This window comes from Quercus robur, chromosome 4 (genome assembly GCF_932294415.1).
Source record: "Quercus robur chromosome 4, dhQueRobu3.1, whole genome shotgun sequence".
Lineage (NCBI taxonomy): Eukaryota > Viridiplantae > Streptophyta > Magnoliopsida > Fagales > Fagaceae > Quercus > Quercus robur.
In genome coordinates, this window is record NC_065537.1 from 51170514 (window position 1) to 51184436 (window position 13923).

At 35.8% G+C, this 13923-nt stretch overlaps 1 protein-coding gene across 1 annotated transcript; it reads right to left on the bottom strand.

Moving 5' to 3' along the window:
• Positions 1-2056: 2056 nt before the first annotated feature.
• Positions 2057-2779, bottom strand: LOC126722135 (uncharacterized). Its single transcript, XM_050425288.1, has 2 exons — positions 2628-2779; positions 2057-2483 (listed from the first exon to the last, which is right to left on the bottom strand). The coding sequence occupies exons 1-2, from the start codon at positions 2777-2779 to the stop codon at positions 2057-2059; spliced, it is 579 nt and encodes a 192-aa protein (XP_050281245.1).
• Between the last annotated feature and the right edge of the window lie 11144 nt (positions 2780-13923).

Genomic DNA, 13923 nt, shown 5'->3' on the forward strand with positions numbered 1-13923 from the left:
ACTAAGACTTTGTAGTTCGCATCATGGTGTCTTTCCACCTAGCTATGATGACGATCTTTTCTAAATGAAAAAGGTGCAAGAAGATAATTTATTTTCTTTTGATGAGTAAATACTTTGATTAAGGGAATTAGACCTTACTGATATAATGAAATCAATGTAGCATTATAAGAAAAAGAGGCCAATATTTTTATAAAAGGGAGCCAAATATAAAATTGTGGAGAATATACTTTTTCTCTTTCTGCCCAGGCCCCTTTAGACTCCACCTGGCTTCATCCCTATACAAAGGAGCTTTCTCATATCATATTTGTGATTTTTTCGAAAGCAAAAATGTTACATCCATTATTTGAGATGACCAAGACTTCTTTTTTCTTTTAGTTTATTTTATTTTTATTTGAGAAACATGATGACCAAGACTAAGTGTCTATTTAGGAACAGTTTATCTAATTTATTGTTGAAATATTTTTATTGAAAGTGTGTTAAAGTGACGTAGGACAACCACACTAACAATAGAACAAAAGATAAACCCTAGGAGTCAGCACCAAGCAAACTGGAGTCAGCACCAATGAAAGAAAACACACGTTTTTTTAATAATTCTCCAAAACTATCTTACAATAATCTGAAAAAGTGTTTAAATAGCTAACAATAAAAAATGCATAAAGAAACCCTAAAGAAACCCTAATTATTAAATGCTCGGGCTTGCTTAGTCTTAAACCCAATAACTAATAGGTTCCATCCATAAGGCCACAGGTTGGGCTGTCTTCTTTTTGCTCTTCCTCCCATACATGCGTGTAATTGGGGGCTTGTACCTCATGTCCACACCAACTCCCCCCAAGTGAGAAGAACTCGACCCCGTCAAGTGGAAATCTGAAGAGCTCTAATAGTACTCCAACAAGTTAGGATCCAGTCGCAGTAGCTCATCTCGAGTAATCCATGTGCAATCAGAATCTAGTCGCCCTCGCCACCAAACTAAGAAACGGTGAACTCCTCCATCCCTGGTTCAAACAATCTGCTCATCTAAATTAGCATCAATAGATTCTTTATGTGCATAGGGCAAATTTAAGGGTAAAGGAGTGGAAATAGGGGCATCAATAGGATTAGGCAAAGACTCATTAAAAGGGGTATCAGGAATAGCTGTGGGGCTTTTATAAGCAACTAGATCCTCAATATTAAAGGAGGAGCTAATACCATAATCATGAGGAAGGTCAATGACATATGCATTTGGGCCTATTCATTTCAATACCTTGAATGGTCTGGCATTACGAGCCTGCAATTTCTTAACGGTCCCAGAGGGAGACCGTTTAGGTCGAATCCGAATCATGACATAATCCCCTACCTGAAACTCTACATGACGTCGATGAGTGTCAGCATGAATTTCATATTGAGAATTACTTGCCTGAATTTTTTTGCTAATCTCATTATGCAAATCATGAATATGTCGTAAAAATGCCTCAGCAGACTCAAAAATCCTAACATGTGGGTACATGGGCAAAAGATCTAAGGGCTTCCTAGGTGTATATCCATGAACAACCTCAAAAGGACTAGCACCTATAGACCTATTGACAGAGCTATTATATGCAAGTTGGGCTACAGGAAGAATTGAATCCCAATTTCGATTGGCTTCACCCACTAGACACCGAAGGAGGTTGCCTAGACTATGATTAACCACCTCAATTTGACCATCAATTTGAGAATGAAATGCCGTGGAAAATTTCAATTTGGTGCCCACTAAATGCCACAAGGTCTTCCAAAAATAACTCATGAAGCGAGCATCCCTATCAGACACTATGGTTTTGGGAAGACCATAAAGTTTGACAATCTCATCAAAGTAGAGCTTTGCAATCTTAGAAGCATCAGAGGTCTTAGAACATGGTAGGAAATGAGCCATCTTGGAGAAACGATCAACAACTACTAGAATGGAATCATGCTTCCTAAAGGTGTGGGGCAAACCTAACACAAAGTCCATACTCACATCCTGCTATGGGCGATCTGGCACAGGTAGAGGTGTGTACAGGCCAGTGTTTTGCTTGCGATGTTTGGCTAGTTAACATGTACGACACTAACCAACTATCTTGGCAATGCCTCTCTTAAGACCAGGCCAATAGAATTGACATTCCACTTCCTCAATTGTCTTGTCTCGGCCAAAATTACCTGCAAGGCCTCCCGCATGTATCTCCCAAACTAGGAAATCTCTCACTGAAGACCGAGGGATACATAACTTGTTAGCCTTGAACAAGTAACCATCTTGAAGGGTATAATCATCTAGGATTGGCCATGGGGCATTACTTAGGCTAGTGTAGAGCTCCCCAAAATCTGGGCATGACTCATAATCATCCTTGAGTCGTTCAAACCCAGTAACCTTAACACTCATGATGGATAGCAAAGACACCCTTCGACTTAGTGCATCAGTAGCCTTATTCTCAACTCCTGCCCTATGCTTCACTACAAAGTGGTAGCGTTGCATAAATTCAACCCAACTACCGTGCCTAAAATTCAGCTTCTTTTGTGAATGGAGATAGCGCAAAGCTTCATGATCAGAGTAGATAACAAATTCTCGGGACAACAAGTAATGGCGCCAATGCCAAAGAGCTCAAATAATGGCATAAAACTCTTTATCATGTGTGGAGTACTTTTGCTTAGCGCCATTCAACTTCTCACTGAAATAAGCAATTGGGTGATGCTTTTGACTAAGTACTCCCCTTATACCAATATCAGAGGCATCACATTCCACTTCAAAAGGCTTGGTAAAATCAGGGAGACGCATGACAGGTGCCTCAGTCATCTTTTACTTTACCTCATTGAAAGCCTTAGCAGCAGCTTTAGTCCAAACAAACTCCCCTTGTTTCATGCAGTCAGTGATGAGGGACATAATTGTACTAAACCCCTTGATGAATCGGCGATAAAAGGAAGCGAGCCCATGAAAGCTTTGAATTTCATGGATATTTTTGGGCTCAAGCCACTCCACAATCACTTGAACCTTTTGGGGGTCGGCTGAAACTCCCTCAGAGGATACTATGAAACCTAGGAAGACGACTCTATTGGTGAAGAAAGAACACTTCTTGAGGTTGACATATAAACTCTCCTTACTAAGGGTAGTACAAACTTGAGTTAGGTGGTCTAAGTGTTGCTCCCTAGACTTACTATAGATGAGGATGTCATCAAAGTACACAACCAAGAATTTCCCCATAAAAGGCTTGAGCACTTGAGTCATCACTCTCATAAAGGTACTAGGAGCATTGGACAATCCAAAAGGCATTACCATCCACTCATATAAACCATCCTTCGTCTTGAAGACAGTTTTCCACTCATCACCTGAACAAACCCTAATTTGATGATAGCTGCTTTTTAAGTCTATCTTGGAGAAGATCATTGCACCAGCCATCATATCCAACATGTCATCCAATCGAGGGATAGGAAAACGATATTTCACAGTGATCTTGTTGATGGCACGACTATCAACACACATCCTCCAAGTTCCATCTTTTTTTGGAGTTAAAAGTGCAGGGACTACACAAGGACTCATGCTTTCACCTACAAAACCCTTCCTAAATAGTTCTTCTACTTGCCTTTGCAACTCGGCATGCTCTGCAGGGCTCATCCTATAATAAGGCAAGTTAAGTAAGGTTGCTTCGGGCACAAAATCTATGGCGTGTTGTATGTCACGCATGGGCGGTAAATGATCGGGGAGTTCCTCAATGAAAACATCCTTAAATTCCTAGAGCACTAACCTCACTTTCTCAGGTTGCTCCTCATGCATCTCCCCATGTAGTTCCCTGGCAACTAAGACAAACACAATGGATTCTTGAACTACTACCCTTTCAAATGCCTTTGGGCTTATGATGTTTAGGCCTTTTGCCTTTGGTGCTTTTGTCTTCTTGCTCATGTCAATTGGCTTGGGTTTTAAAGGGTTGAGCACAATCTTCTTACCTTCAAACATAAATGAGCAAGAATTGGATCGCCCATGAAGGGTGACATCCAAATCATAAAGTCAATGCCTACCTAAGATAATATGCCCTACATCCATGGGAATTACGTCACACCATTTTTCAACCTTGTTGGTGAGGAATTGAAGTGGGACAACACATCTTTCTTTTATGTCTATGGAGGAAGTATCCACCCAAGAAACTTTATATGGGTTAAGGTAAGGGGTCAATTTCAAGCCTAGGCGGGAAACAACGTTAGACGACACCGCATTAATGCAACTCCCACTATCTATAATAACCTTGCAAGTTTTGTCTCCACACTTAGTGTAAGTTTGGAAGATGGCACTCCTTCACCAATCATCAGTGTCTCTCTATTCTGTCAAAGCACACCTTACCACATTCACCCTAGGGACACCAAAGTCCTTGAAGTCATCAACCTGGCGAGAAATGGCTCTAATGCATGCGAGATAGCTAGGATCATCTTCCCATTTTGCCTCAACATCTTGGGTTCCTTCAACATTTGGATCATACACCAGCTCCTCAACATCTTCAACCTTTTCATCGTCCTCTTGAATGATAAAGGCCCTAAAGGGACACCTAGCTGCGATGTGTCCAACCCCATTGCATTTGAAGCATTGGAGGCGAGAGCTTAATCTTGAAGGCTCATTGACCACACCTTTTCCCTTGTCCTCTTTTTCTATTGGGGTGCTATTGGGGTTGACCTTAGGGGGTAAGGTAAGTCTAGATCTGCTACCAAAAGGTTGAGGGTTGGTGGGAACACTTCGGAGCTCAGATTGTTGCCAAAAGATAGATTTGGATGCTAATTCACAATTCCTAGCGAGGTCATATGCTTCTTTTAAGGTAGTGACTCCTCGGGTGATAATCTCGCCTAGTAAGTTAGCATTTAAACCTTTCTTGAACCTATTGAGTGTGACAACCTCTTCCTTGGCTATTCGAATTCGCCTCTTGAACTCCTTGAACTTCTCTATATATTCAGCCACAAGAGTGGTGTCTTGCTTTAGGCGATCCCATTCCTCAAGGAGGGAGCTCCTATAAGTTGGAGAAAGATAATTCCTTGAGAGTGCATCCTTCATCTCAAGCCAATCAGTTATGAGGGGCTCATGTCGTCGCCTAAGGGTATCCTCAAGGTCTTCCCAGAAAAGGTTGGCTCTTCCAATTAACTTCATCCTGGCATACCTCACTTTCTTATTCTCAGTCCAATGGTAGTAGTCAAAGAATTTATCCATCTGACGTAACCAATCAGTGAAAACCCATGGGTCTAGGCAGCCATCAAAGGTGGGTGCTTCTATCTTTTCCTTGAACATCCTATCATCATAATCCCTAGGACCATTGTGATTAAAGTGATCATGTTCAAAGTTTGGAGCCCTATTAAAGTAACCGTGGTTATTTTGCCTAAGCATGTTATCTCCTTCATGGTTAATGGTCTCTCTTTGAGATGCTTCAATTTGATCAACCCTATCCAGTAAATTACGGACACTTTTTGCTAGGTCTTCTATGGTTTGCTCTAAGGAGGGCCTAGGCTCAAAAGTGGATTGATGTTCAGAGTTTGACATGATGCGACCACTACATAGATGCATGCACACTATATTTATGAATACAATTGAGATTCACAAAAGTTCAAGTAACCAATTCTCAATGTATAATTAAGGTCAAGCAAGAGTGCATGTAGAGATTAGATCAATGAATCAAAGGAATAAATTGCAGTCAAGTAGTGACAGTGTTCACAATATTGAGAGATAGCCCAAATAAAAGTCAATTTCCAATAAGCTCCACAATTAATAATGAGAATCAGATATTTCAAAGAAATTGGGTTTTTTTTTTTTTTTTTTTTTTGAAATTTTAGAATGGGTACTGAGAGAAAGCACAAATAATAAAATAGCTAATTTGAGCACAAAATAGGTAGGCCAATGAGGTATGGTGGGATATGCACATAAAAAATATAAAGACAATATTTTTCAATGAGACAAAATTGAACCCACCAAAAGAGAGTAAGAGTTGTACCTTAGTCAATGGCCAACTTTTTGCACTAGATAGTCACGGGCTTAGCTCCTCAAGTAAATGGATCTGACTTGGACAAGTGAACCTGTGGAGAACAATTTAAGGCCCAATACATGCAATGGGCTTACAGCAACAATACTTATTTTTTTTTGGGTGGAATATAATAAAATGCACTGTTGGTTTAAGAACTACAAACACGGACTTGAAAGAAATATGAAGGACTTTAAAAGAAACTCAAGTACAGACTTAAAAGGAAAACCACAGAAACTAAAAAGAGACAACATAGTCGCTTGGCAGTGCTAGTGGTCGACGATTGTGGCGGCGCAAGACAATAAGACGGCGACGGAGTGGCAGCTGCCTATCTTGAGGCTTGCATCGGCGATGGCTAACGTCCTCAGTGACGGTGGTCAGGGGCGAAGATGGTGTCGGCGGCGATGGCTGATGGGTCTGTAGCTGGTGGCTGATGGGCTGCGGCGGCTGAAGGTTGATTTGTGTGTCTCGGTTGGTGGCTGATGGCTTGCGTGGGTTCTTTTTTTTTTTTTTTTTTTGGGTTTGTGTGTGTGGGTTCTGTGATCAAAGGCGGGCACGGATGGTGGTCACCGGCTTGGGAGGCATCATTGGCTTCTCTGTTGGCTTGGGGATGAAAAACTCATGTGGGGCTGCGGGGTATATATGGATTGCCAGGGCTGGTTTGGGCTTGTTCAAGATCTCATGGGGCAAAAACTTGAAAGGTAATGTCATATTTGGCTGGCTTGCTCTTTTGATGGTTTTGCTTTCAATTGGTTGTCTACGGTTGTGTTGTATGGACCAGAAGTCTGCTCTGATACCAAAACTGACGTAGGACAACCACAGTAACAATAGAACAAAAGATAAACCCTAGGAGTCAGCACCTAAGAGCTGCTTGGAGTCAGCACCAAGCAAACTGGAGTCGGCACCAGTGAAAGAAAACACACATTTTTTTTAATAATTCTCCAAAACTATCTTACAATAATCTGAAAAAGTGTTTAAATAGCTAACAATAAAAAATGCATAAAGAAACCCTAATTATTAAATGCTCGGGCTTGCTTAGTCTCAAGCCCAATAACTAATAGGTTCCATCCATAAGGTCACAGGTTGGGTCGTCTTCTTTTTGCTCTTCCTCCTATACGTGCATGTAATTGGGGGGTTGTACCTCGTGTCCGCACCATAAATTATACTTGTACCTTAAAAAAATTTGAAAATATGAGATTTTAAAAAGTTGTACGTAAAAGCTAAAAGTTAAAAACTAATACTAAAAGCTGATGTCAAACAAACTCTAAAACTCTGCATCATGGTGTCTTTCCACCCCCCTACAATGGCAACCTTTTCTACTAAATAGAAAAGGTACTAGAAGAATTTTTTTTCCCCTTTTAATGAATGAATATTTTCATTGAGGGAATAAAAAACAACCAATGGCCTTGCGGATACACTTTTATGAAAGAGATTTGATTTTAAGTTGATTTCAATATCATTTCATAATGTTTTTGCTTGAGTCCTAAGATGTAAAATTATTTTCATCTATGTATTTGATCATGGAACTTTGAGTTTTAAGAGAGCTATTCTGTCTTCTCCAGCAACCAAAGCACCCATTAAAATCTAATTGAACAAAAATTAACACCACCAAAAAGCAAAAACATCTCAACTTATCTAATTTTTCTTCTCCTAAATTTCCGTGACAAAAATAAGACAAAGTTTTCTCCAAACAAAGTGGTCTTCAGTTAAAATAGCCATAAGCATGCCACATATATACTCAAATAGTCCATGTTATAGTATTGCAGTTAGTCAAATAATGCAAAGCGTGTTCTTTGTAGTAATCATTATTCACTTACTTCCGTTATTTGTTTTTGTTAGGAAGATAATATCATGAAAAGCCACTAATTGAGCATTTAATATAACATATAGAGACATTACCATATGATGTCACATTTGCATAAATAATAACATTTTATTGATTGAGAGGTCAGGGAGGACCATGTCAGCAGCCCTCCTGATAGACCTAATAATTTCTCCCCAACAAGAAGCCAAAGACTTTGTCAGTGTATTCAGTACTTTCTTCATAGATAATGTTTAGTGATGACTAGCCTATGCCCTTGGTATTATGAGCATTGCATTATATGAGTATACCTAAAAAAAAGAAGATGCTAGAGATTTATGGCGCGTTTGGATTGAGGGTGAGGGTGAGGTCGAGGGTGAGGGTGAGGTTGAGGGTGAGGGAGAGGGAGTAGAGGCTAGTAAAGTAGAGTTAGCAAAAAATTAGGGTAACTTCTTGCTAATTTTATTCTACTCCTTTCTACTCGAGAAATTATTATTTACAACAGGAGGATTGCTGATGTGGTCCTCCCTGACCAATGAGATGATGCCATCTACGTAGACGTGGCAAAATGGTCGGGTCGGGTTCAGGTCGGGTCAATCGGGTCGCGGGTCAAAACATGTCATTTTTAAATTGGTTAATCGGGTCGTGGGTTGGGTCGCAGGTCAAGTCGAGTTAACCTGTATTTTTCAAAAAAGCTTTTTTTTTTTTTTTTTTTTTTGAAATAGATTCAATCTGTCAATTGTTTACAAGTTCCTTAACTGTGATTAGATTCTCATTAATGATATTGTTACCACTTACCGATTACCACTAAACACTTGATACCCAAATTTGGTACAACTCTTGTTCCAGCTTTCTAGAAGCTAATCTTGGTATAATCTTCGATTTTTTTTAAGTAGGAAGAGAAAATGAAGGTGGCAAGTAAAGAATAACAAACTATAATGGAGTACATAACATATTAAGTAAAGAAGAATAAGTAAATATTTTATAAGAATTATGCCTCAATCTTAATCTATTCAACGTTGGTAGACGTGGCAAAACAGGTGGGTCAGTTCGGGTACAGTTCAGGTCAATCGGGTTTGCGGGTCAATCGGGTCGTGGGTCAAACGGGTCATTTTTAAATGGGTCAATCGGGTTGCGGGTCAATCGGGTTGCAGATCAATTGGGTTGGGTCAGAAAATTCTGACCCGTTTTGCCATGTCTACATCTATGCAAATGTATTTGTGAGTTTCCTAATCAGTACAAGGAATAAAAAATAAAAATTACCAGATAATATCACATTTGCATAAATAACAGCATTTTATTTGTTGGGAGTTCAAGGAGGACCACGTCAGTAGTCCTTCTGGTGGACCTAATAATTTCTCCTTCTACTTTCCCTCTCTCATCTTCAATCCAAATGGGCTCTTAAGCATAAATGGTGCTAATATACTGTAATAATAATGCAAAGCGCATTTCCAAGAGTAAGTCCTCAAAGAGATGATGTGTTAGTATTTCAAGGACTCTAACTATTCTATCCTTTTCCTCTCTATATCTTAATTAATTACACACTTGTTTTTGTTTTTTGGAAAGATAGTCTTCATTCAACAGGCAAAAAAGTTGCATCCACCACTAGTAATATACGAATTTTGCATTATTTAGGAAGACCTAAACAGCTAAACTTAACAAAGACGCCAAGGACTTGGGGTCAATGACGAGTTTTGCAATACATTTCTATTCACTCGATAAAATTTTCCAATCTATTTTGAACGGTATTGTTACATCTTTTTTTCTTTTTCCATTTTCCTTCAGTGTCAATCACTTCTTCCTTTTAGTTTTATTAGGGATCTTTTTAACAATGAATCGTATCAAAATCAATTATTATTTGAACTCTTCAATTAAAAAATGCATATGAATTTTATGAAAGTAATATTGAAATTTAATTTGTCAATAACTCTAATAAGGAATAAAGTAATATATATATATATATATTAATATGCAAAACTCAGAGAAAGTTCAATTATAATTAGAATCTAATTTTGCGTCATGTGTCTAAATTTATGTGGAAACCACACTATAATTATCCATTTAAGTTTATGCCATGTGTCCTCATAAGTTTTTTAATCTTTGTGCCAAGTGAGTTAATGAGTGCAAAATACTAAGAATCTAATATTAATGGACTATAAAATTAAAATTAAAATAAAAAACTAATCACATATACTCAATAAAAATCACCACACAACAAAGATAACCACACATTCTATCTTTTTAAAAATTAGAAAAAAAAATGATCATAAGTAGTATTAAATTTGGGTAAGAATTTTAATATGTGACTAATTGTATTTATTTAAAAAAATTTGGCTAATTATTTATATTTTAAAGATAAAAATTGTGTTTAATTTTAAATGTAGCGATACATATGCATGTGTTACATGCTATTTTTTATTGATAATTTGACTAATTATTTATATCTTTATAATAAAAATTGTGTTCACTTTTAAATACATCTATGCGTTTGCATGGGTTACATGCTAGTAAATTATAATAAGGGGATTCCTCGTCAAATTTGATAGGGTCATATTATGTATAACTAGTATGTAACCCGTGCTACCGCACGGGAATGGATATAATTAAATAAGACAATGAAAAAAAAAATTGCATTTTATTAGTTAAGTGTTACTATTGGTTTTTTATTTTATTTTATTTTATTTTATTATTATTAATCATGAGTTTATTCATGTTTAGAAGGCTTAGTTAAGTCTAAATTCATATTATTAACCAGAAAATTTTATTAAAAAAACTTAGCATTATGTAATTTTTTTACAATTTTAGTCGAGCAGACCAGCAAACCTTATATGATATGGCTTATCAACTGAGGCTTTACTTGTAATTGCTTATAAATAATTGGCATAAGAGTGGTTTGTGTGTATAGGTGGATTGTACGTTGGGCGTATATGAAATGCTGTTTGTATTGTCTATCTTCTAGCTTAGATGAGTATAGTTTGATAGAATTCGTATAATTGATTTCTGGGAGGTATGTGATGTGTGATCAGTGGATGGTTTCCTTTTATTTTTTTATTATTATTGTGTGGTTCCACATGAGTATGGTTCAGTGTCATCACAGTGACATAAAATATGCTTTGGACAAGAAAGATTGTGCTTTATTGTTTGGTAGATTAGATGTATACATTCGGAGATTTTAAGTTACAAATGATGGTTCTAATTTATGATTTAGCAAACTTTATTAGAAAATGCAGATGATTCAAATTTTATGGTTATAGCCTGTAACCCCATGCATATGCATGGATATACTTAAAAAATACACATTGAGGTGCATAGTATAATTCCTATATATATAATTTAAATACTATTGATATATAGTTATTCTTATTTTTTGTTAACTCTTTAAAAAAATCTTGTAAGAATATTATTAGGTAGAAAATGTAAATTGTCCATATTGTTTTTAAAAAAAATTTATTAATTCTTAATTTTTGATATTGTGAAGCACTTTTTTTTTTCTTTTTTTGCTTGCTTATTTTCTAAGTGATAATTGCCTGCTTCATAATGTTTTTTTTAATTATTATTTATATATAATTCAAAAACAAAATTTTCACAAAAAGAAAGGAAAACGTTTACTCACCTTTTCTTAGGAGTGTGTGATTTGTTTTGTTAACGGAGACTCTGCTTTTTTGATCTTCATCATACCACTAAAAAAAAAAAAAAACGATTGCACAAATTGCAGCCCAAATTGGGGAAAACATAAGAATATGAAAGCAAGGGAGATAGAGAGAAACTACCTTCAATGCCTTTAAAAACTCAGAGAAAAGATTATGCATTTGAGAAATAGACGAAAGTTAAATGTGAAGATCTATGCGAGAGTGAAAGTTTGTGTTAGTTTTAACTTTTAAGTGGTGAAGGCGTAGGAATGTTTTTTTTTTTTTTTTTTTTTTTTTGTGTGGAAAATGTGGCTGAATGTTTCTGGAAGGTTGTATGTTTATGCTTATATGAACAATGAATGGGATGGTAGGGATTTTTATAGTGTGCAAGTTAAATGTTTTTGCTTAGGTGAATGAACTTGATTATTGTGGTTTTCTAACTTCCGTGTTAGGTGTTAATGCATGCACAAAAATTTAAAATTTTAGATAAGATACATGATGCAAAATTAACTATCCAATTTAGAATTTAAATTATATTTTCTCTCAGTTTTGATTTTATAAATATATATATATATATATTCCTTTGGCACAAAAATTTAGAAAGGATTTTAGAGTGATTGGGACTAATAAAATAAAAATAAAAAATAAAAAACAACGTGAAGAGCCAAGAGACAAAAAGAGTCATTAAAGACTCCTACGTGATTGGAGGAAATTTGTATATTTATGTATGGTGTGGTCTTCACTTGACACCTAAATTTAGAAAAATATATTGGGACTCATGGCTTAAAATTAGAACTTTAATTTGGAATTCTATATTTGAATTTAATTGAAAAATCTAATTTAATGTACTTAAGATATTGTACATAAATTTTACCCTATTTAAAAATATTTTAAAAAATCCTTACCATCATCTAATTGATGAAAAATGTTGACATATATAGTAAATGAAATTCATGAAGCCAAGGTCACTTTGACGACTGAAAGTATGAAGAAATATTTTACTATATAAGAATGGGTTTGAAATAAGAGTAAAGGTGGAAGACCAAATTTTTAATTTTTTAGCATAGAACTAATGGCTTCCTTTTTACTATTAAGTACAAACGAAAAATTGCATTTTATTGCTCAGTGACAATAGTTGTATGTGTATTGTTACTAATTAATCGCTTGTATTGTTATTTTAAGTATTCAAACAAAAGTACCAAACATAAGTTCTAAGGCATACCATGTTTGTGAAGGACTCCCTTCTGGGGTAAGAAATGAGACCCAATATTGCCCAATACTTTGTCCATTAACCCAAGCTTCCCCTTTTCCCATAGAACCAAGGTTTAATGCAACAGGGTCATTTCCTTTGGGTGCATCAAATTGAGTCTATAAAGACAATCCATGAAGATAAGGTTAGTGCTGATTAAGTATACAGAAATAGTTCAGGCAAGAATAATTAGCATGACAAAGCATTAGCAGAATTTATACCTTGTACCATGTGAGTCTTTGATGATTAGAGTTTCCAAACCTTCTCCATTGAATATTACTTGACCCTTGTTCCGTGTGAATATTTAATTTCTCTCCTGATAGCCCAACCTCCATGAAATTATTGCATGGAATTAGCTAGTTCGAGATCATAATCTCATTAGTTATAAACTTTGTAGATGAAAAATGGGTTATGACAATCTTTGAGTGAGCACTTGATATGAGAGAATAATATGAAAATATAATTTGTGGATAAATAAAGCATTACAGATTGAAAATACAAATATAGATATAAGAAATGAACCTGGTATCCCCATGTATAGTCTGTGAAATCTTCGGCATCATTTTTGTTTAGTATCCTTACTCTACGTAATCCAGTAACTCTTCTCTCAAGAAATGATCCTGAGTCCTTCATGCCACAAATAAAAAGTAACTTAATACAATTTTTGAACTCGAAAGCATATATATATATAAGATAAATGTTACAGAATATACACTGATGGGGATGAAACAATAAAGGCATGACTGGATGCAATTTTCTGAAAAAATGGAATCTAACGAAAACTTAATTCTCCTCATTCATGTGGCTGAATGTTTCTGGAAGGTTGTATGTTTATACTTATATGAACAATGAATGGGATGGTAGGGATTTTTATAGTGTGCAAGTTAAATGTTTTTGCTTAGGTGAATGAACTTGATTATTGTGGTTTTCTAACTTCCGTGTTAGGTGTTAATGCATGCACAAAAATTTAAAATTTTAGATAAGATACATGATGCAAAATTAATTATCCAATTTAGAATTTAAATTATATTTTCTCTTAGCTTTGATTTTATAAATATATATATATATATATATATAATTCCTTTGGCACAAAAATTAAGAAAGGATTTTAGAGTGATTGGGATTGATGTGAAAAAAAAAAAAAAAAAAAAAAAAACCAAAAAAAAACAAACGTGAAAAGCCAAGAGACGAGAGAGTCATTAAAGACTCTTACATGATTTGAGGAAATTTGTATATGTATGTATGGTGTGGTCTTCACTTGACACCTAAATTTAG

Bases quoted from the DNA above. Each gene is read 5' to 3' on its own strand.
- LOC126722135 (XM_050425288.1), bottom strand. From the start codon at position 2,779: ATGACTGAGGCACCTGTCATGCGTCTCCCTGATTTTACCAAGCCTTTT. The intron at 2,484-2,627 runs GTACTCCACACA...GCTGAATTTTAG, and splicing joins TTGAATGGCGCTAAGCAAAA to GCACGGTAGTTGGGTTGAAT.